General features: G+C 45.8%; 1 protein-coding gene across 1 annotated transcript in view; it reads left to right on the forward strand.

The window, feature by feature from the left end:
* The window catches only part of LOC119184965 (uncharacterized), a 60,387-nt gene extending 36,649 nt beyond the window's left edge, over nt 1–23,738 (forward strand). Inside the window, exons 4-6 of the mRNA XM_075872420.1 lie at nt 13,157–13,230; nt 14,993–15,079; nt 23,485–23,738. Coding sequence (XP_075728535.1) covers nt 13,157–13,230; nt 14,993–15,079; nt 23,485–23,657 — 334 coding nt within the window. The 3' untranslated portion in view covers nt 23,658–23,738. The remainder of the gene's footprint in view (nt 1–13,156; nt 13,231–14,992; nt 15,080–23,484) is intronic.
* The last annotated feature ends 340 nt before the right edge of the window (nt 23,739–24,078 follow it).

Genomic DNA, 24,078 nt, shown 5'->3' on the forward strand with positions numbered 1-24,078 from the left:
CAAGCGGTTGAATGATAATTGGGTCCTTAGTTACTAGGTTAAAGCACTGCAAATTGGGAAAGGTCGCACACAATGACGTAACAAAGTTACGAAAAACACTTCTTTTAAGACCGTAGCACCGTTTAGTCATTACTGAGGATAGAAGGTAAGGTGATGTGTAGAAAATTATTGCGGGCAGTCTTCAGTACATAAACGTATGCATTGTTCACCTTCTTGTACGTATCCCATCGCGTTTCTGAGAGATAGTGTTTGGCTGAACGGATGAATCGCTTCTTTCTGTTACATAGTCGTTTTATGGGCGCGGTGTACCAAGGTGCTTTGCAATGGAAGCAAATAGTGCCCATGGGAACATATCTGCCAATTAATTTGTGGACTTTTGTTGGAAACATATTACAGTTAGATTCTGTTCTCCGATTTTCAAAACCTTCCAAGAAAACTTTCGTGGAGCTAGAAAGCTCACATTCATTAGCCTGAAAGTTGGCTCTCTTAAAATTACGGAGGTTCTTTTTTTACTTTGCACTTTGGAGATTGAAAATAACTTAATTCATAGGATAAGTTTCAATGGTCACTCAGACAAGGTAGGTATGATCAATGCGAAACCATATTCGGACAGTTTGTTAACAGAAGGTCCAGTGTGTTTTTAGACTTGCTCGCTTACCTAGTAGGCTGTGAAATGATCTGGTGGAGAGAAAGTACTGAGCAGAGGTTAATGAAACTGAAGCTTTTCGAAGAAAATGATTTCGATACCGGAGGCTCAGAAGACCAGGGATCGTTGGGAAAGTTGAAGTCGCCAGCAGAAAATTGAAAGCATTAGGATGACGTGAAGTGATGGTATTGAAGGCTTAACGTAAATCGGCAACAAAGCTCGCCGAATTGTCTCTATGCCAAGGCGAAACAAAAATTTGGGGGGGGGGGGGGAACGTGTCTGGTGGGCCACCTCCTGGCTGCGCCCCTGGTTTCAGCCATCCTATAGTGGAACCGGCTCAAGACTGCATACATCACTGTGAATGAACCGGGCAGCACCGCTTCATTCACAGGCATCTACCTATGTGGTGACACACTGCGCACCGGCACAGGTGTCGTCACTCGCCCACATGCTGCAGCGGGTGTTCGATAAAGGACAGTGCCATCGCATTTCCACCGAAAGCTGACATAATTACCGGTAGTGCAGGCTGCCAAGTTCGGAAGATAATGGTTGTTCTCTAACAGTTGGAGCACAGCGTGGGCATGCTCGCCACGCAGGTGCTAACACGCTTATAAAAAGTTCTTATGTTGCATGCAGGAATGCGTCCTTCCACAACGCGGCACCGCATATGATTATTACATAACTGTTTGTAAATCTTGGCAATCGTTCTAGTTACATCAGCTAAAAAAATCCCAAGCATTATCCCGAGGGTGAACATGGTTAATTGCGAATGCACGGGGTGATGCTATGAGGGGGAGTAGAGTAAAAATCCTTAGGCATTCGCCAGTGAGTTAACAGAAAACTCCCCCGTGTGATCGCATTGCGATTCCCAGGAACCATTAAACCCTCTCGGGAAATCTTGGTGAGTTTACGTGCATATGGGAGAGTAAATTCGCACTATAAGTATGTTTATGTGTTTTTTATTACGCTCGGAACGTCGATGGGGACGTTCACGATCTCTCCCTTAATGCCGTACTGACCGTTGCCCCGCGTCAGCCGCCTGATGCTCATGAAGGGGAGTCGAGGCGAGATGAGGTGCTCTTCCACCGGGCTCAGATTGGGGAGGTCCGCGTGACGAGGCGGCTACGCGTAGCCGTGGCTCTTGCTTAACGGCGGAACCCGCCCGTCCAGCAGGGACTCTCGCCACGAGGCACACACCCGGAACGCACCAAAGGGAGGAAGCTACGGGTCTTGCTCATCCATGTCGTCGCATCGGTGTTCACCCGATCATCTTCCGAACTCGTTCCAAAGAACCCGCAACGTGTTGAACCTGTTGGTCTCGTTCCTCACGCCAGAAATGCCACTCAGGTTGTTGTCAAATCACAGCCGGTCGCAAACGGCGCACCTGTGACCGAAGCTGTGATACACAAAGTCGCGCTTGAAGAGCACGTCTGGACGAGCTAACTCCAGGACCCGCCTTCACTCACACATCGCGCGTCCCCCCGCCAGATCGGCTTCAGGGGGCTCAGCTCGTTTCATCCGCTTTCGTTCGGCGTCTCGCCGCCGGCCTTCATCGCCGCAGGCGATGCGCCGTTTACGTCGCCCATCGGCCTCCCACGCACGGAGTTCGGTATCCGCGACCCGCTTGCGCTCGGCATCACGGGTCCTTCGCCGCGCTGCATTGTCTGCAACCGGCGCGGCGCGCGTGTGTGGCGTTGCTGTGCCGTTGCTACAGACGCTCCTCTCCGCTCCTCGCACCGTTGCTAGGAGATAGGAGGAGGCGCACCACGGGCAGCGGATTCAGAGTCGCTTATAAAGTTCATTCGCACTTAAAAATCACAGCATACCCAAGGAGGGAATGGTGATGAGTGGGGCGAAGTGTGAGCCCGTCCATACTTCCGTCCGTTCATTCATTCTCCCTTTCCATCCGTCCGGGCTACCATCTATGCGTCCATCCATGCGTCCGACCATCTATCTGTCCATGCGCCCGTCGGTGAGTCCATCTATTCGTCGGTCCTTCCATTCGTGCGTTCATCCGTTTGTCCGTCTGCCAGTCTGTCTGTCCATCTGTCCGTCTGTGCGTCCATCCGTGCGTCCATCTAGTTACGCTCCACCGTCTTCCATCTCGCATACCATGTGGCACATACCCGTTGTAAAGCGGGTATGTGCCACCGGTGGCTTCATACTACTACATTCATCGGAGGATGTACAGACACACGCCTTTAGGAGCTTCGCCCCTAAAATAGGACTGGTTGTGAACAAGGCGACTACACTGGTTACTGTTGTTACTTGTTCATGTTGATACCTGACGGCCGTTAATAGAAAAATTGATGGTTGATGGGATGTAGTTCGATTTTGGGTTGCTTAGCCACTTTGGAGAAATATGCTAAATTTGATTACTGAATCCATGCCAAAACTAAAAACATACATTTTTGCTGACACCTACCTATAATGAATAAACATTAGTACCGTGCACGCCCGTGTAGGTACTCGTCGAGCTAACTAAAAAAAAGATATGAGATTGTTCTTTACCTGTCGGTAAAGACCAATACCACAGATATCCGTTTATTTATTGTATTTCAGAAAAAAAACAATATGGAGATGCGTTAGTTGGCTTCGTGGCGTGATGAAAATTTTGCACAAGCAACTCAAAGAGCCTAATAAAAGGTTTTGCGCTAGTCTTTGTGAACATTTCGTTTGTGTATTGATGTGGCGTGCGTAAACTATTCAGCCGGCGAAAAATTCAGGGCAGTTATGAACTATTGGTGCGAAGTGAGCAGAAGCACATAATTGAATGGCATTTTAACGCTTCCTTCTCTCTTTCTCATCCTGATATCACTGCTCCTTAACCTCCATTACCTTTCCACCAGCATGATATTGCCACCTACTTCTAGTAGTGGGTCGTATGCCAAGGTGAAGGCTCACACCACAGAAGAAAGAAGTGCGCGTTGACCCCCACTCTGGCAAACAAGCCCAACCGACGCGCTTGGTTAGAGCCCTGTTGCTCTGACATCAATAAACCTTGTCAACACCCCCTGGAGTGACGTGACAATTGGTGGAAGTGCTGGGTAGCCCCTCACGGATGTTTCAGACCCCTCCTTGAAGCGGCACCACAAGCCCAGTGCGAATCCACACTCCCGTTCATCGTAGAAGCCGCACGATCAGGAGATTGCCACCCGAATCTGACCCTACAGTTCACACCAGTATGATGAACACGTCCGTTCAAACCACTTTGACAGGTACTGGAAACCCCCCGGTGACTCGGTACACCCTCGAAAGTCCTCAGGTTCCGGCACCGTTTCATGGCACCGAGCTCGAAGACGTCGAGGACTGGTTGGTCGACTTCGAACGCGTGGCTGCTTTGAACGACTGGAACGACGCGGCCAAACTTTGGCGTGTGTACTTCTATTTAGAGGATGGAGCACGTACCTGGTACATGAATCACGAGGAACAGATGACATCGTGGCCCGAATTCCGCCGCCGGCTGTTGGACACTTACAAAAGTGCTGATCGCCACGAACGAGCGCAGCGAGCGATCCAGGCCCGCATCCAGATGCCCAACGAAACTGTCATGACCTATGTGGAAGATATGACGCACCTGTTCCGACGGGCTGATCCAAGTATGTCAGAAGAAAAGAAGTTGCGTCACCTGATGCGGGTAGTTAAGGAGCAGCTTTTCGCTGGCCTTGTACGGAGCCCTCCGAACACGGTCGCCGAGTTTTTGGCTGAAGCCGTCACGATGGAAAAGATGCTTCAACATCGATCCACCCTGTATGAGCGGCAAGTGAACAACACGTCCGCTGCTCAAGTTTTCACGACTTTTGGGAGCAACACCGAGTGTCTGCGCGACCTTATCCGCTCTATAATACGCGAGGAGCTGCAAAAGGCTGCCACATCACCACTACCTACGGTGAGTTCTATTGCAAGTATCGTCAAGGACGAGCTGCATCATGCCCTGCATGACCCTGTGAGTCTGGATAACGCCACACCCGCCCCGGCTGACTACCACCGTGCGACTTATGCGGAAGCCTTGAAGCGCCCAGCTTCCTCTTCCCCGCTGTTCAGGCACCTCCTACCGTTTCACTTCAGTCGGCGCCGCCTCTACGGTACTACGAGAACACACGCACGCCCCCACCCTTCGTTTACGCCAACCCTGTGCATCTTGCGGAACAACCAGCACAATACCTTGACGACAGACGTGCTTCGCCTCGGAAATCTGATGTTTGGCGCACTCCTGATCGCCGACCTTTGTGCTTCCACTACGGTGAAGCGGACCATTTGTACCGCCAGTGTCCATACCGGCGCTTCAGGCTGTGCGGCTTTTCAGTATATTCAGCGCCTCCTCGGTATGGCCAGCGACCCCGGGACATTGAGGATTACCTGGCTCAGCAGCGCATGCCACCGCCTTCTGGACGGCAGCCGCGCTCACCGTCGCCGAGGCGCTTTTCATCTTCGCCACAGCGCCATGCTGGCGCACGGTCCCCCAGTCCCCGTCGGGAAAACTAACGCAAGCGACCCTTGGAGGCGAGGTCGCTGGCAGCCGACGTGCTGAAGACCTCCGATCGACGCTAACAGTAAAGAGTGTGAATTCGACTGAGCGATATGTGCGGCTTTCTCTGGATATACTGGTGCTGATAGACGGCTATGCAGTAGGTGCTTTAGTTGATACCGGGGCTGACTATTCTGTACTAAGCGGCAAAATGACCAGACTACTAAAGAAGGTAATCATGCCCTGGCATAGCTCTGTGATTCGAACGGCTGGTGGCCACACCGTCTCTCCGCTTGGAACCTGCACGAGTAGAGTTCGGGTCTGCGGTTATACTTTTGTAGCAAGTTTCCTTGTGCTCCGTGAATGTTCACGCGACGTTATTCTTGGTGTTGACTTCCTGCAAGAGTATGGAGCTGTCATTGACCTTCAAGAGAACCGCATCACCTTCTCAGCCGAACGAGCAATCGACAAGCAGGACCACCAACAACGTGCCGACAATCTTCGTGTTTCTGCTGAAAGTATAACGCCTCCTTCAAGAGCCAGTGTTATTGTCGACGTCACATGCTGTGGATTGCGAAATGGTGAAGCGATTGCAGAAAGTAATTTTGAACACCTGCTGACTCATGGTGTTTGTGTGGCTAGGAGTATCACACAGCTACGTGATGGCCGATCTCAACTGCTCGTTACAAATTTCAGCAACGAACACCGACACCTTTTCCGTGGCACTTCGTTAGCGTTTGCAGATGAATTAGGTACCGTTCATATCTGCTTCTCATTGGACGCAGTGGAGGCCGCCGATACGTCTCTAAACAATATCGATATTAATTCTAACCTCACACCAGAAAACCAGACAGCACTGCGAAAACTCTTGCTTGAATTCAAGTCATGCTTCGCTGCTTCCTATAAGGTGCGCCGGACTTCAATCACTAGGCACAGAATCATCACTTACGACGACGCCCGCCCAGTACACCAACAGCCTTACCCTGTGTCAGCAAAGGAACGAGAAGCCATTCGTACGCAAGTTCGAGAAATGCTTGACGACGGCATCATCGAGCCTTCCAACAGTGCATGGTCCTCTCCGGTCGTCCTAGTCAAGAAGAAAGATGGAACGCTACGTTTTTGCGTCGATTACCGGAAGTTATACAGCGTGACTAAAAAGGACGTGTACCCGCTGCCACGCATCGATGACTCGTTAGACAGATTACGCCGCGCCCACTATTTTTCCTCTTTGGATTTAAAAAGCGGGTACTGGCAGTTAAAGGTTGACGAGCGAGATCGCGAGAAAACGGCCTTTGTTACCCCTGATGGCCTGTATGAATTTTGAGTCCTTCCTTTTGGTTTGTGCTCAGCGCCCGCAACCTTCCAGCGAATGATGGACACTGTGCTTACTGGTCTGAAGTGGCAAACTTGTCTCGTATACCTTGATGATGTCGTTTTTTCTGAAACCTTCCAGCAACATCTTCATCGCCTCAGGAGTGTGCTACAGGCTATTCAATCGGCAGATCTTACACTCAAACCGCAGAAGTGTCACTTTGGTTATGAAGAGCTCAAATTTCTTGGCCATGTAGTCAACGCGAAAGGAGTCCGACCCGACCCCGACAAACTTGCCGCTGTAGCCGCGTTTCCGCATCCTACAGACAAAAAGACTGTTCGGTGCTTTCTGGGCTTGTGCGCCTACTATCGACGATTGATTAGAGGGTTTTCGAAGATAGCGGAACCCTTGACTTGCCTTACACGCGACGACACACCATTTGTATGGGCTACCGAGCAACAGGCTGCTTTTGCCGAGCTACGACAACGGATGCAGTCAGCCCCTGTTCTTGCGCATTTTGACGATGATGCTGACACAGAGGTGCACACCGACGCCAGTAACATCGGCCTCAGCGCAGTGCTCGTCCAGCATTAACAAGGCAAAGAACGAGTCATTGCCTATGCCAGCCGCTCACTGTCCCGTACCGAGGTGAATTACACGACCACAGAGAAAGAGTGTCTCGCAGTAGTGTGGGCGTTCACCAAGTTTCGCCCGTACCTCTATGGTCGTCCATTTAAAGTGGTGACGGACCACCATGCCCTCTGCTGGTTGGTAAACATTCGTGATCCCTCTGGATGACTGGCCTGATGGAGCTTGCGTCTACAGGAATTTGATGTTACCATCGTATTTAAGTCTGCACGGAAGCATGAAGACGCTGATACGCTGTCGCGTGCACCCATACCTTTAGTAAATCAAGAAGAAGACGATTATGACGGTTTCCTGGGCGCCCTCAGCTCATCTGATTTGAGCAGACGCCAGCGAGAGGATGAAGAGATTCGACCGCTCATCGACTATCTGGAGGGTCATAGCGCCGTTATACCTCGCCATCTATTTCGTGTCATGACGTCTTTCTGCCTCCGAGGTAATGTCCTGTACAAAAAACACCCGTTCTACGAGCCGCGTTTACCTCCTCGTCGTTCTGAAGGACATGCGGGACGAAGTCCTCACCGCGTGTCATGACGAGCCCACATCTGGTCATCTAGGTTACTCGCGAACGCTCGCCAGAGTAAGTGAGGCGTACTACTCGCCCGGACTTTCGGCAAGCGTGAAGCAGTACGTTAAAAGCTGCCGTGAATGCCAGCGTCGAAAGTCGCCACCAAGCAAGCCGGCTGGATTACTTCAGCCAATTGATCCACCCCACAAGCCATTTGACCAAGTTGGCATGGACATTCTCGGCCCATTTCCTTTATCGTCCGACGGCAACAAATGGGTCATTGTTGCAACTGACTATTTGACCCGCTATGCTCAGACACAGGCGATACTACGAGCCACGGCTTCTGAGGTAGCACATTTCTTCATGTGCCACATTGTTCTGCGCCACGGTGCCCCATCTACAGTGATAACCGACAGAGGAACAGCGTTCACTGCACCGCTCATTGATGAAGTTTTTCGGCTAAGTAACACTAGGCATCCAACGACGACTGCTTACCATCCGCAGAGCAACGCCTTAACCGAGCGACTAAATAAGACAGTCACAAACATGATCTCCATGTACATCGACGTCCAACACAAAACATGGGATCGCATTTTGCCTTATGTGACGTTCGCTTATAACACCGCCGTTCAAGAAACAACCCGATTTACACCGTTCCGCCTTCTCTATGGCCGCGAAGTTCAGTCGATGCTGGATGCGATGCTTCCTTATGAAGGCGCTGATCGATTAACAACTGACGCATAAGAATTTGCAGAGCGTGCCGAGGAAACTTGCCAGCTCGCCCGGCCACACATTGGTCAGCAGCAACAGGTCGATGCACGACATTACAATATGCGTCACAATGACGTATCTTACAGTCCGGGAGAACAAGTTTTGGTTTGGACTTCTGTTCGACGCCGTGGCCTCTCCGAAAAGTTGCTCAGCAGATACTTCGGTCCGTATAAAGTAATACGCCGCTTGAGCGACGTAAACTACAAAGTGGTTCCGGACGCTACGTCGTCATGATGGGCACAGCGAAAACAACCAACCTCTGACATAGTTCACGTGGTGCGCATGAAGCCCTATTTTGCGCGTTCCTAAAAGACCACTTTTCCTGTGTTTTTTTTTATTTGTGCTCTGACAATTGCCTCATCATTGGTGAACTTATCGCGTCAAACATTTGATTATTCGTGCCCTTTTTCATTGTTTAACCTACTTTGTTTTGGTTTTTTTTCAATAACTTTACAGCATCGGGACGATGCTCTTTCTTTTTTTTTTGTTGAGGAGGAATATTGCCACCTACTTCTAGTAGTGGGTCGTATGCCAAGGTGAAGGCTCACACCACGAAGAAGAAAGAAGTGCGCGTGGACCCCCTCTCTGGCAAACAAGCCCAACCGACGCGCTTGGTAAGAGCCCTGTTGCTCGGACATCAATAAACCTTGTCGACACCCTCTGGAGTGACGTGACAATATATCTCCTAATCAAGGGGCTATTTCAAGCTATTTTTTCCTGTTTCATGCCACCTCTTTTTGTCTCACTGTCTTTTTCTGCTGATCATATTCTGTGTGATCGTTCTATCGGTCTCTGTTTTGTGTTTTTTGCTCCTTCTTTGTTCTTTGCATTTTGTTTGTCATTTTGTCACTTTGTCATTTTCTCATATCTACCAAGACAGTCATAGGGCTCCCTTAAACGTTGCTGCTACTGTGCCTGTATAGTGAACTAGCTTCGACATTAGCCTTCAAATCGTAAGAAGCCAGGTTAGAACACCGCAGCGTTAGGTTTTGCGTTATTTTGTGTTATTGATTTCTTCTACTCCACCTTCCACTTTCTTTATTCATCTCCTTTTCTGAAACGTCTTCTCTCTCTGCAGTCAATCTTTCGCCAATTCTAATTATTGCTCATTCGCGATGTATGCTGGGAGTGAACCAGAAGAAGATGAGAACGATAACATCCAGTGCTAATCAAGTCACTGAGTTTTTCTCCCCAGGGCTTTCATAGAGAAAACCAGTAAATATAGCGATGAATTATTTTCAAGAAGAAAGAAGTGTATTTCACGTTATACAGCTCGGCTGTATAAAAATGCTCGCAGTGATTATGTCGACAGGATGTTGCTTTCACGATGAAAGTTATGTGGGCTGAATTTGGCTGTAACGGTGTTGCTAAGGAATGTTTAGGTCTTACGACGCCTTTGCCCGTAGAAGCACGGGCTCTCTGCGCTTCGCAATAGACTCTATCGTGGCGCGGGTCATGACTAAAAGCAGTATTAGATTCACTCTTGTGCGTTTTGTAATACTAATGTCGAAGAAGTCTCTGCCATTTCATTTTTCAAGCATGCTGCTCAGACCCACACAATGCTGCCGTTGCTGTTCTTGCACAGGCGCAAGGCTTGCTTCTGGGGTCGTACCTTATTCTTCGAGAATGCGTTTGACGTTTTGGTAACCAATTGGCTCCTATAGTTAGGTGTCAGTTGTACGCTGTCCTCGATAAAAATAAAGCATCATATGTGACATTAACCCTTTCGGCCCTGGCGGTGTCAATTGACACCACACGAGAAATGGTACCGCCACGCCGAGAAATTGAAACAAAAACTCGCAATTTTTTGCCCAATGTGAAGTCTCGGCCCACCCACTGCCATAGACATCAGCATTCTCGTGTTTTCTTGAACACCGAATTGACAACGAAGAAGAAGCAGCGGCGACATCACGGTGAACGCGGAGCCCGGGTGAGTTCCGATTTTCTGCAATTGTAGCTACGTAACTCTTTTGTATTATGCGCCCAGTTTTTTGTATGTTGTGCCTTAGTAGTACGTTAGTTGGAAGACGTTTGAGTTTTTTTGTTTGCATGTGCAGCATTTTTGCAGTGGTATGCTTTTGTCATGTACGATTTTGACACCATCAGGGCTCAACGGTTGCAAATGGCGGTGTCCGAGTCGATTGTGGTGCGTGTTTTTGACGAGCGACATCTGAACGAATGCTGACGCGGTATGTTAATTAACCTGTTTTTTATGTTCGCAGGTGCAGGTTTACTTGTGACTTCGTTGTATTTCTGTCACCGAACCCGTTCCACATGGCTACAATTGCAACAACGGACGCGCTGTTTGAGGAGCTCGACAACGGCAACCTATCCGACGTAGACGGGGAATTCGATGAATCACACGACGAGGGTGTGGTGCCTTGTGCTCCTGATGAAGATCCAGTGGAGAGCGAAACTGAAAGCTCCGATGACGAGAGTGCACTGAACACATCTGGCGGCTGGAGACGAAAATTATTCAAGGCGCCAGACTTTTTTTTTTTTTTTGACAACTACTTTACGTCCCTGCCACGGCTCCGTGTAAATCCGGGCAAAAAAATATTTGCTGCCGGCACTATAAGATCGAACAGGTGTGAAAAGTGCCCCTTGAAGACTGAAAAAGAACTGAAAAAAAGCGGCTGCAGTTCTTCAGACTTCGTGGTCAGCGCTGATGGAAATATAGCGATAACAAGGTGGATGGATAGCAGGACTGTGACCCTTGCGCCCAACTTTATTGCTATCGAGAACGAAGATAGCGTTTGTCGTTGGAACAAAGCGGAAAAGTGTTACATGGACGTGAAGCAACCATCAGTCATCAATACATACAACCACAGCACGGGCGGTGTCGATAAAGTAGACTTCCTGATTTCCCTTTAACGGACTACCATTCGCTCCCGAAAGTGGACGTTGGGAATGACGTTTCATATTATGAACCTCGCGGTTGCGAACGCTTGGCTTGAGTACAGACGTGATGCAGACAAACAGAACCTCTCTAAGCAGCTTGACCTGCTCGACTTCACTCAAAGAGTCATTCAGGGCCTGTCAGCAGCTGGGTCGAAGCCAGTGGCACCTAAGAGGGGAAGGCCTTCACTGTCACCATTGCAGGTTTCAAAACACCCGAGGATGGCAGAAAACAGACCTATCGAGGATGTAAGGTTTGATCAGCTGGGACCTTTCCCACTTCACAACAAAACGAGGGAAAGAAGATGCAAGATAGAAGGCTGCACAGGAAGAACCCGCCTAACGTGCGAGAAATGCAAGGTTCACCTGTGCATAACAAAGTCAAGAAATCGTTTCAGGGCTTTCTATATGCGTGTATAACGTCTGTTTTTTCATCTATTTGATCACTTCGGCGAATTTGAATTGCCCAATTTCTTTTTCAATAAAGCTGCCACATATTTCACTTTGCAACCATTGAGCCCTGATGTACGTTTTTGACACCATACTTCTATCTCCGTAACCAGTGGCGCTATGAAGTTGAAATTTTATGGAGGTGTTATTTATGTTCTGATCATGAAAAAAAAATGCTTTGAAAAAAATCTGCAACTAAAACAAAAAAGTTAGGGCTGAAAGGGTTAGCGTGACTGTGCTGCAAGCACGCAAATTGCTGTGCGGTTCCAAGGAGATAGCATGACGCCGTTAGGTACTTATTATTTCGTGACACATACCTATTTATAATGATATTAGTTGTGTTATAAGCCGCGAAAATTCTTGTGACACACACCTTTTTGCTGTGTTTATTGTGGACCTCTTCGTTCTCAGTGCATCAGTGACTTGTAGTAGAATCTGCCAAACTTATGTGTATATGATGATTATAATTATTCATGGAGTGAACATGTTAGGATTTTATAAACAGCTTTGGTGTTGAAAACACCCCTGGCCAATCAGCTAATACTTTTACAGGCGCTGAAGTTTCGTATCCTTAATGAAGCCCCCATTTAGTGTCCGTTTTCTACTATTCCGAGTGCGGTACAGTTTTACCTGTGAACGGATTAGCATGCCGTCATTCCCAAAAGTTGCTGTCAGTAATAGCTGTTAAACAGCTACCGTGTTAGGAATCTTAGGCTGGCAGTAGAGGCCGAGTTCAAAATACAACCAGCGAAGTGGTCATTTTAAAAATCAGCCGTGATCAACTAAGGGGAAAGGCTCGTGTTTCTCGAGCATGAACAGCATTTGATAGCACAATTCTAAGGCATCCGAGCTCGTTCCGGAAGCCGAACGCAATTCCTCCCTAAACTAACTAAATGCGTAAATGCCGGTTTTGCCATCTTAGTACATCTAACTATACAGGTAGTCAGTTGCGATGAACTGGTGGCACCCTATTCTTGCATTCACAATATATGCATGTTTACTTCTTAGCGATGTCAATGAATACGTATTTGCCTAGCTTTCGTAAATGTGTAATACGTAAAACTGAAGATTTACATAATGTATACTTATAAAAAAATGAGGTCACTAATGTCACTACAAATCTGAGCATGCATGAACGTTTGCAAAAGATATGCCCTAGATTACCGTGTCATGAATAAAATGTCACTCTTTCCCAGCAAAAATTTGGAGGCGTGCCCATGATCCGCATTTTTGCAGTGTTTGCAAGAGAAAGCACAGGTAATATTTTGTTATCAAGCCACGCAGTCATACTGTACCATAAAGGACAAAATGCATACCGATATAAAATAATTTATTTGACCTTGTTGCTAGAGGACACCACAATTATTTTTATGGTTCTTGTTTGCCAAATGGAAACGTTGGAGACTAGGTTTCCTGTAACATAAAATGCATAATATTTTGTGTCTCTTGCTCCCGCAGGAAGAATTATGATGTGGCTTACAAAGCAGAAGGCAATCGTAGGCCAGCGCAAGCATTCACAGCTGTCGACAGCAGTAAGCTATCAATGTTTTCCACGTTGTTTTTTATGCGAGGCATTAAGTTAATGTACCTTCTCAGTTTTGTGCCTCACTTGATCTTTAGACTACTGGTTATAGGCAAAGAGTTTGCGCTTCTCTCTTGAAAAGTACTGACATAATTTGTATATGTAAAGTTTGCACTGCCATAAAATCGCTGCTATGCAAAGTAGGCTCGCAGCAATTGTGAAGCTCCGGAAGTGCTGATAACATGTTTTGTTTTGATATTCATTAAACGAAACTGAATAGCACATTTAAAGACATTAACACTAGCTTGACGTCTTGCCTAAAGAACCAATGCAGTCACAATGAAACTGGCATGTTAAGATGAAGTCTGATAACAAAATATCTGAAATGGATGCTAGCGCTTCACAAAAAACATTTAACCTGATGATTTGTTCGTCACCAACAGTTCCACGATGCGAATCGACCGTATAAACGTAAGAATATCGACTGCAACCAAATGGCGAAAAGCACGTACCATGTTGTGACGTCAGGATATTACAGCAATGCAGACAATTGTTTAAATCATACTGTAAGTAGTCTCCTACGGCCCAAACACGCTCCGCCAAACTTTTCCTAGACTCTGAGAATCTGGTCTTGCATTTTGTAGAGGTACACCGTCTGCTGTTTATTATTTTCCATTTAGCTACATCTAATTAAAGATGTATAATAATGATACGTGTTTCAAAAGCACGGTGTATAAAAATAAAGTTATGTTGTTATCCGCAATACTGTTTGCTATAGCAGTCGCACGTGAGAGTGATCTGTAGACGTGTGACGTCTGAAATAAGCGTCATAAAATAAAGTAAGAAAAATTAGTTTTGCGTTATTGAGGATTTAGAGCATTGCTATACCATGGCTGATAAGTGAGCTATGAATCACCGGTAACTATGATAATTTTACCAAGCAAACAATAATAAAGCAAAGGAGGCGGGGCTTATCTTAATAGAGTCCGTAAATATAATAAGTGAAATGAGTGTATAGCGAACTGCTATACACGGTAGGAGAAACAACGAATTACAGAAGAAAACCGCTGCACTGTTCTAAAGAACAAGGGGAAATAAAAATTCTAAATAACTTCCAGTGGCAACTTTGATGCTTGCGCCGTGGACCTGCTTTCTGAAATACGTTATTCTGCGATCTCTGCTAATTTCCATGGCTTCGGGCTGAACAGTTCTTGCGGTTTCATTTAGTTCACCTAACCCAGATTATTTGAATCAGCTTAGGACCCAGATCTCTAATGATGAATATAAAATAGAATTGGCTGCGTGTGTATACGAAACAATCTCCAGTTTGTTCCGTCACAGGAGTAGATAATTTATTAAAGGCTTAAGAATCAAAACTATAAGAGTGTCCGTCACATGAAAGTAACAGCATTGGTTAAATTTGTGGTTGTCGTCAAACATATGACGACAAATAAAAGAAACAGCGCTCAATGAACGGGGACACAAGATTGAACTAGACCATGGGTTGTTTATCTAAAATGAGTGATGTGCGTTTCGGCGTTCAAAATGATGTGCGTTTCGGCGTTCAAATATACTAGCAAATTTGTTATTTGCGATACGATTCGTTGCACTCACTAAAAACCATGACGAAAAAAATTGACGCCAGGGCCACTCATCTCTTACTCTTTTACTGTTGAAGTCAAGGCGTGCATTGCAGCCTTCGTGTAAACCTGTGTGTGCAACAGGCCAAGAGCTGTGTGTGTATTCAATGTGTGTTTCCGTTTCTGAAATAGGTAGATCAATGAAATTTACCATTGCATTCAACTACACGTCAGAACACTGTGCGATACTTTCAAAAAAGCAAAACAACACAGGTGGAGGTAAGTAATCACTCCCGCTCAATAATAAACGTGCAGTGATTCTTAGAGAACTGCTGGTACTTTTATCTATCTATCTATCTATCTATCTATCTATCTATCTATCTATCTATCTATCTATCTATCTATCTATCTATCTATCTATCTATCTATCTATCTATCTATCTATCTATCTATCTATCTATCTATCTGTCTGTCTGTCTGCCTGCCTATCTCTCTGTCTGTCTGTCTGTCTGTCTGTCTGTCTGTCTGTCTGTCTGTCTGTCTGTCTGTCTGTCTGTCAAGCTGGCCCCTCTGCTTTCTATTGTGATCGCCTCCTTAACTTTGTGTATATTAAAATTGGTATGGGAGTGTAAAAGAGTTTGACGGATATGTCTGACTTGTAGCGTCATGAAGCAGGGCTGCGCCAAGGCACTGAAAGTAGAACATACCGTGTGCCATCAATGAAAAGAAGAACCTTCGACTTCTGCGACTTTCCGACCTTCTTCTTCCATGCACCCGGCAGCCAGCAGTTGCATTGCATTGGCCTGCAGTCTGGTGAAGTGCTTCTCCTCTGTAGTTGACCTTTCTTGTCAATGTCCGCCAACAGCACGATATTGCTGCTGCCACCGCCGCCACAGCTTGAGTGTGTTTTACTGCAATGCACACTCATTGCGGTGGCAGCAGGCTTATGTAACTTTGCAGTTCTAACGGATTGAGTATGATGCGCTTGCTCTGCAGGAGGTGTACGGCAGAAACTGGCCTGTACCCTCCTAAATATGTTGGCTTGCCACATTGCATGTAACAGGGAGTCCTGCCAGACTACCCTGCTTTGACGAGGGCCAGCAGTGGCTCTACCGTTCCGTGCGATCTACGTACGTTAAAATTGCTGCAGGTTGAAGTTCGCGTGGCTGAATTTCTAGGCAGCCCTATCAAATGCAGCAGCGTATGGGTACGAATGGATGCTCAGATACAACTGTCGCTATAAAACTCATGTCCGCCCATGCCGACCATTAGACGCTGCTGGCCTCTTGCCACTGGCGAAACATTTTGGAAATTTGTATGCATTTTTACGAAAATTATAGGTAAAGCAGGATGCTTCTAGCATATACAGCGTCAAGCGCGAGGCCGCAAATGTTTTCTATAAAATAGTTGTCTTGTATAATATGTCACTGTCATATGAAGAACGTATATAAAGAAAACGGGGTGCTGTATCAATATTTGCCTAACGAGAATAAAAAAGCCAGCAGGGTAGATACGTTGTCCCACATCGGAAAGCACTGCCGTGAATGTGGTTGGGAACACCATATTGAATACTGCACTGTCGTTCACCGTTATAAAAACCAACTCCTGAGAGAAATCATCGTAGCTGCTCACATTTGTATAAAAAAATCTGTGCATTAGCCCTATCAGTTTTATGGTCTCAGAGCGAGCTGATGTTTTTTTTCAGGCGCCACTTGGTGATTAGGTATTTTTGATTACATGGCTGAGATATCTTGCGGCATACACTCCTGTTGGCACTTTTCCTATCGTTTACGACATAGTTGTGCTCATGACATTTTGTATAAAACAGTGTTCTTTTGAATAAGTCTCAGTGGTGAGGCACTGCCTTTACTGACGTTTTTACATTCTTCGCCCACATGTAGTTGCACTGTGTTAAATATAAAATCAGCACACTCTAATTGTCGTGTCTACAAGTTAGGTTGCTATTTTGCCAGAGCAGGAAATAAACGTTATTTTATAATATTAATCTGAGTGTCCAAGCGTAGGGTCGACTATGTAAGAGGATGTGGCATTAGGGCAACATTTTTCACAGAATAACATCTCGGGCTCTGGTGTAGAGCCATCCGTTGTCGTCCACGTCCCCGTGGTGGCTGGCCTCCGATCCCTTGGTGAGGATGTCGACATCCACAGGCTCTACGGCTTCGCTAGCGGCTCTGATCTAAGTACGCGGTTACTGGATGAGCAAGTACGCCTGTTTTCCGGTACATTGCTGATCGGGCGTTTTCAGGCGTAAGGCACTAGGTAGATGTGAGTTACGTAGCACGATACTACTAAAGTAGTGTTGGAAATTTTGCGAAATGTCGCAACTGTCTCTTCACTCTATTTGTGTGACAGAGCTGGTATATATGTCATCTTAACCGCTTCTGTTCGCTTATTATATAATGCCATTGCTACAGAACGTAGCTCTTCAGCGTCGAGCAACCACTGTTCTCGGGTAGCAGTAGTAGTAGTAGAAAATGTTATTATATACGTAATTCAGGCAGGCTTGAACTACAGTGCCCCGAGGAATATACGGGGTGGAGAACGAAGTCTGTCCGGCAGGGTGGTGCCCCAATTCCAGGGCCCCACTGGCGTGAGCCATCCGTTAAGCTCTGTGGATCATTCGCAGCTGATCCACTAAGGCTGGGCTAGACAGCAGCGCCTCCCATTTCTCCCACGTGCCAGTGGTGTCGTGTGCTTCGTCGTGCTCTGCACACTCCCACGTGATGTGAAAAATTGTTAGGTGGCTCCACACCACGGGCATATATCTCTGTACGCCGTGGGGTAGATCAGGTGAAGAGTGTGCAGGTTTATGTAAGTGTTAGTCTGTATTCTTCTTAGCACTGTTGCCTCCACAGCGCTGAGCTTGCTATGAAGACGTGGATACAGCTGCCTATTTTCTCTGTAGTACTTTAAAACTGTTGCGAAACAAGGGTCCAGACGTGTAGGTTCATCACTAGCATGGTCTTGAGTGGCTCGGTGATTTGTGAATCCTCGAGCCGCCTCGTCCGCACGCGCAGGTTCTCTGTCACGCCCTCGCGCCCTGGTGCCCAAGTCACAGCCTGTACGTATTTTACTTTGCGGTCCTATCCTGTCCAAACCAATATACGGAGCGCCTCTGCTCCAATTTTGCCCTTTAGATAGTTTCTGCAAGCTTTCTTCGAATCAGTAATGATTGTTAATGAAGCTTTTCGCGTCACCCCTCTTTGATTGCGAGTGCTATTGCAACTTCTGCTTGTGTTGTCGACGCCTGATTCATTGAAGCGCAGGCTGTAATTTTCCCTCTATGGTCGGTGACTACACACACAACTCTTTGCATTAGTCTGATAAGGCGCGGCGTCAGTGAATCTGGCCGTGTTCAAAAATCTTGTCATTTTGCCAATGTAGTCAGCCCTTGCCTTTCTTCTTCCAGCATGCAGAGTAGGATCCGTGTTGCTTGTTATTGGCAGTACGGTGTAACATTCTCTAAGTTCACTTGGTACTTCTTTAGTTTCTTGGTGCGTTTGTAATAAAGTATCGCGCCCTAGTTTTGTCAGGACTGCTCTGCCCGTTGGGGTCTGGAAAAAGCGATTTTTTGCGCTAGTAACTGGGCCTCGGGTAATTCTTCAATTGTGTTATGAAAGCCACGCGCCAGTAGCTTGTCGTTTGAAGTATTCCGCGGCAATTTTAGGTCTGTCTTGTAGGCCATTCTGATGATTTGGTTTGCTTTTTCTTTCTCTTCTTTGTTCAAAACTTGATACGGAAGCGAGTATGTAATGCGACTGATGACAAGACTTTTGACCAATTTTAGGGTGTCTTGTTCTCTCATGCCTTTGCGATTGTTTGTTATTCGCGAGATCATGCGTGAGATCTGCTGTACTGATGTTTGGAGTTGATTTAGTGTGTGCAGACATTTCTGATTAGCTTGAAGCCACATTCCTAGTATTCGTATGGCATCTTTCTTCGGAATGACATTTCCGTCGAGCTTGACTTCCAGCTTTAGACTCGGGCCGATCCTCCGTGCTTTTCTCTTCGTGAAGCGAATGAGCTCTGACTTTTTGGCTGAGCACTGAAGACCCCGTATCCTTGCGTACTCTTCTATGGTGCTAGCTGCCTGTTGTAACCTATCTTCTTTCTCTACTATGCTGCCTGTGGTTGTCCATACCGTAGTATCGTATCCCTATATCGCATGTTGTAGACCAGCAATTTCTTTGAGTTTTCCTGCAAGGCCTGTCACGGCGACTTTAAAAATTGTCGGTGAAATGACCGCTTCTTGGGGTGATCCTTTGTTTGAAGGTTTAATGATGTCGGATTCGTAATCTCCAGGCTTGATTGTTGCAGTCTTGTGACTAAGAAATCTTTTGACGTAGTCGAACATTCGTTCTCCACAGTTAGCCTCCTCCAGACCTTCTAGTACTGCTTTGTGACTAATGGTATCAAAGGCTCCCTTCATGTCAACTGCCATAATGTCATTTTCCGCAACCTTGCAGATGTCCATTAACACTTGTTCTTTTAAAAGTAGTAGAATATCTTGCGTTGAAAGATGTAAGAGAAAGCCAAACATAGCTTCGGGCATGAGTCTGTTGTTCCCGAGATGGTTGAGGAGCCTTGTGTTCACCAGTGTTACAAATATATTTTCTAAGCAGGACGTGAGCGAGATAGGTCTCAGGTTCTCAATGGCAACTTTTTTTCTGGTTTAGGCACCGTGACCACAATCGCATGTTTTCATTCTGGTGGGACAGTTCTAGCCAGCCAATGTTTGTTTATGTATTTAGTGAGAGCTTCAATGTCTTCATCATTTAGGTTCGTGATCATACCATTGGTGATTTAATCTGCACCCGCGGCTGTGTTCTTCTTGTTACTAAATATGGCTGCCCTTATCTCAGCGTCCGTAAAAGGCTTGTCTAAATCAGGTTGCGGTGATTCTTTATACCTTCCTTGATATGAAGGCGTCACTCCGTCTTCCCCAAAGCATTTTTTATGCATGGCTTGAATGAGGTCCTCTTTTGTACCTGGGTATAAGTGCAGCAATCGTTCAACGGCTTTACTGTTTTCATTTTTTGTCTTCGTGGGGTCCATTATGGCTTTCAGTATGTTCCATGTTTTGGCCGTACTCAGCGTTCTATTGAGTGAATCACAGAAATTGGCCCAATTAGTTGCAGCTAGTTGATTGGCGTAATCCTCTGCGCCCTGGGTGATATCTTTGATTTTGTCTTTCAATTCACGTTTCTGTCTTTTCCATCTTTTCGTAAGGCTTCTTCTTGCTTCGCAAAGATATAGTAGGTGTGAGTCGAACTCAGGTGCATTGCTTGATTGCGTTATTTCTTTACTGTACCTTTCTTTTTGACGCCTTATTTCGTCACACCAATCAATCAAGTTTGTTATATCTGAGGCAGTCAACCTTTGTTCCAGTGATTTTCTGAACGCATGCCAATTAGTTATTTTGGCAGCGCCAATATTTTCACGTATCTGATCTGTGTGTATTGTGGTGCATAATATGTAATGATCACTGCCTAGATTTTCAAGAGCGTTGTGCCATTCCACCTCTTGACAATTTTTGCACGTAGTTAGATCCAGTGTTGTGTCTCTGGAGTTACTGTTTTCTAGTCTTGTTGGCATTGCTGGATCCGTCAAGAGTGTCATACCTGTAATTTCTATTTGCTGGGCTATGTTTTTGCCTTTGGCATCCTGAGTGAGGTATCCCCAGCTTGGGTCTTTTGCATTGAAGTCCCCTACCACTATGACCGTGTTCTGCTTCGCTAGTTTTGCTGCATCTTTAAATAGTTTGTCGAAAGTGGTCTTTCTTTGTCGAGGTGGGCTATAAATGTTCAGGATGAAAATGCTTTTCTTTTTCTTCACTTTATATAAGATTTCCGTAATGATATGTGGGATTTGGATTCCTTCTATTGGTTTATGCTGTATTGCGGTTATGCATTTGTGGACTAATTTCGCCACTCTCCATTCGTTGTTATTATTCAGAGCTTCACCATGAGTGTCATAGCTCTGCATGCTTGGCCTTATTCCCACCTCTTAGAGAGCTATCATAACAGGTGGTTTTCGCGTGGAAAAGGAGGTTGGTATTGTTGACTACGTGCCGCACTATGACCCACTTCTTTCGTTTCAAGCTCCTAGTGGCTCAGCAATCACATTATCAAGGTGAGATGGAGCCATGTTCATTGGAAACTTTACCGCTTCGACCTTGATTCAGTGTCTCGTGTAGGTGTGCGCGACGGAACAGTAGTAAATGAATACTTCGTTTCCGTCCATAAATGAAGTTCTGGCGAGTGCGATTGGCACTTATTCTGCCGTCTCGGCTTTTCTTACCTCGACAGGGATGAACGGCAGCCCTTTTTCTTGCAGCTGGAGTAAGTCGTAGACATTCTTGATCAGATATTTCACAGCGTCCATATAGCGAGAATGTGGATTGACGTTTTGTCGTTTTCGGCTGGCGTTCACTCGAGCAAGCCAGCATCATCAATGATGCATGTCCAATGTTGATGTTAAGGGCCGTACAGCACACTGATATACTTCATGCGGTACACTGGACGCTGTCGACTGGTGCACCGAGATACTTGTCAGGTTGGAAAACAGGACATTTATATGGTTTTTAGGAATTTTGATGAGATGGAGATCGTAAGTTTGCCTAAGCATTGATACCCTGAAAACTGACCCCCGCATTCTAGAACGTCCCTTCACTCAACGCTTTACCTTCACTTTAGAAAGCAGATGGGAGTGCCGCCTTTTGGCACGGGAAATCACTGCATATCAGCGATAATCGGCTGTGATTCTTGAGTAGCGCAGCGTTATTTCCAGCCGAGCGGTGGCGCAGTGCTCAACTCTGTCAAGTGAGGACTGAAAGTCAAATCGAGGAGCGTTTGTGAATACGGGGGTGAGTGTGGACAACTGAAGGCCATGAATCTATCGCACCAAAGGTTTCAAGCCTGAGACACTAGCGTAGCACTTCTCTGAAACTTGACGCATTCTCTATTTACGTATTAACTAACATTGACGGCCCACCATATTAGTTTCTTTTGCCACACAATGCAGATTTCAGTATCGTCGTGCATCTGGTGTCCCAAAATAAGGTAGTTTAATTAGGTGTCTTTTTCCAATGACCACTACGTCATGCAGAAAGTTTCGCAGGTGGTAAGGCTAACCAGAGATATTCGTGGTATCCAGAATGACTTATGAAGCACTGTTTATTTTATATTTAGAAAACATCTCATTTATGAGCACATTCAGCACTTCAGTCTTCGTCCTCCACTTGAACGTATAACTTCACACTCTTGACCACGTCGTGCATACGACTGCCGCAATAATTCATCTCGCCACACCGACCATTAGGCTGAATTTAGTCAGTGCGGAGTTTTTTCACGATAGAAGTGTATATGTAATCACTGGAGAGAATTACTCTGCACCTTTGATTGTTGTGGTCATGACGACCATTACAAAATAGGTCATACTTGTATATTTACCTAGACAAATTATTGCTGAACACGTGAAGATGTAGTGTTTGTAACGAATCCGCCTTCACGACGAGTAAGTGCTGCCGGTTACCCGCACACCAGAACGAGCTCATATATGAAAGCAGTGAGCGATAAACTTTGATACCGAATAATAAACGAATTCTACTGACATATTATGCTTCCAATGAAGTTATCTCGACGGGCCTGTTACAGTGCTCCAGCGGCTGTTACCCAAGTACTTAACCTAAGGTCCGGAATAGAATTCTCGCCACCGCGGCCGCATTTCGATAGAGGCAAAAGTACCTGAATATGCTCCAATTACTTGAATTTTCACGCACAATAGGTTGTCGCAGGCTGTCGCCGTTTTAGGAGCCCTACACTACAGCGCCTCTTATATTCATATCATAGTTTAGGCATGGTTTACCCTTACAAATAATACCATCACTACTGTTTATCTTCATGCGTTATATGTGAGCCAAAACAAGACAGCAGAGAAATTGTGCGTGTATAGCCGTTTAACCATTGAAATCTGAGTCGCATTTCAGTGAAGGTGTGCTAGAGGCCTGTGTGATGTGTGATATCAGTATACGTTAAATGAAATAATATTAGGTGATCGAAATTTCCGGAGCCTTTAATTACGGCGTTATTCATAATCATATCGTGGTTTCGGGACGTTAAAGCTTTAGTATTCTTGCCATGCTCCTTGGAACATTCGTCTTAGGGAGAACACAATAATTTCAGCCAGAAGCAGGGAAGCAATCTGACTCTGCGCTCCGAAGCCTGCGAGTGCTCTCCAAACTATTGGGCTCGCTGCATTTTGAGTGGACATCGGCAAGAAACCGCTCGCTTGACAAAATAAGCTTTCGCTATCCACAAAAAGAACGTTCATTGCGCGTAAGCATGCCATCCTATGCCAAAAAAGATTGGAGATCGCATATCTGGAAAGCGCTTTTTAGTATCCCGAGTTTTGTCACGACAAAAACAAATGTTTTCAATGCCTTAAAATTTATGGTTTCGCGCATGCGGTAAAGGCTGCTTTGTTGTCTATTTATTGCCTCCGTGCAACAAAAACGCAGTTGTTCGCTCTTTTATATGTCGTTCTTTTCTGCTATGGAGTTTACTCTTAGATATTCCACACCAACTCGCCTAATGTCGTTCCCATATATATATTTATCATATCTCGGATGTGTGTGAAACTAATACAAAGGTTTATTTTCACAGATTTTAACGAAGCCTGCGAACTATGGGTAAACGACAAGTTCTTCAAAAGTGGGAACAAAAATCAAGAACCCTGCACAACAAACTTTAAGACGTTTTGTCAAAGCCAAAACACGACAGTGTTTAACATTGATAACTGTGAAGACAGTGTGGGTAAACCTATTTTAATCGCATGAACGGCGTCGCGAACTGTCAACAACCAGTACAAGGAAACCTTTGTTAAAGAATCTTTGTAATAAATATAAATGCACCTCCTGCCTTATTGACTATTATGTTTACGATATCTATGATGTAATTGATCACACAAATTATTATGTTACTTATCGCAACTCATATATAAACCATCATTAATGTCCCTTTGGAAATGGCACCGCTTCTCTACAATAAATACATATAAACATCTGTTAGTACTTTGCACAATGAACTGAATGCCACTACAAACAATGATTGTCAGGTGGTAGCCCGTTAATTGAGAAAGCTCATATTTGGAACGTGTTTTATGGTCAAGGTTAACGCTGAATAAGATGGCAGGCTAACTACGATTGACATTTTGTTTGTACGGGATGTTCACCCTTTTTAATAATAAATGTCTCCAGT

This window comes from Rhipicephalus microplus, chromosome 8, assembly GCF_043290135.1.
Source record: "Rhipicephalus microplus isolate Deutch F79 chromosome 8, USDA_Rmic, whole genome shotgun sequence".
Classification (NCBI taxonomy): domain Eukaryota; kingdom Metazoa; phylum Arthropoda; class Arachnida; order Ixodida; family Ixodidae; genus Rhipicephalus; species Rhipicephalus microplus.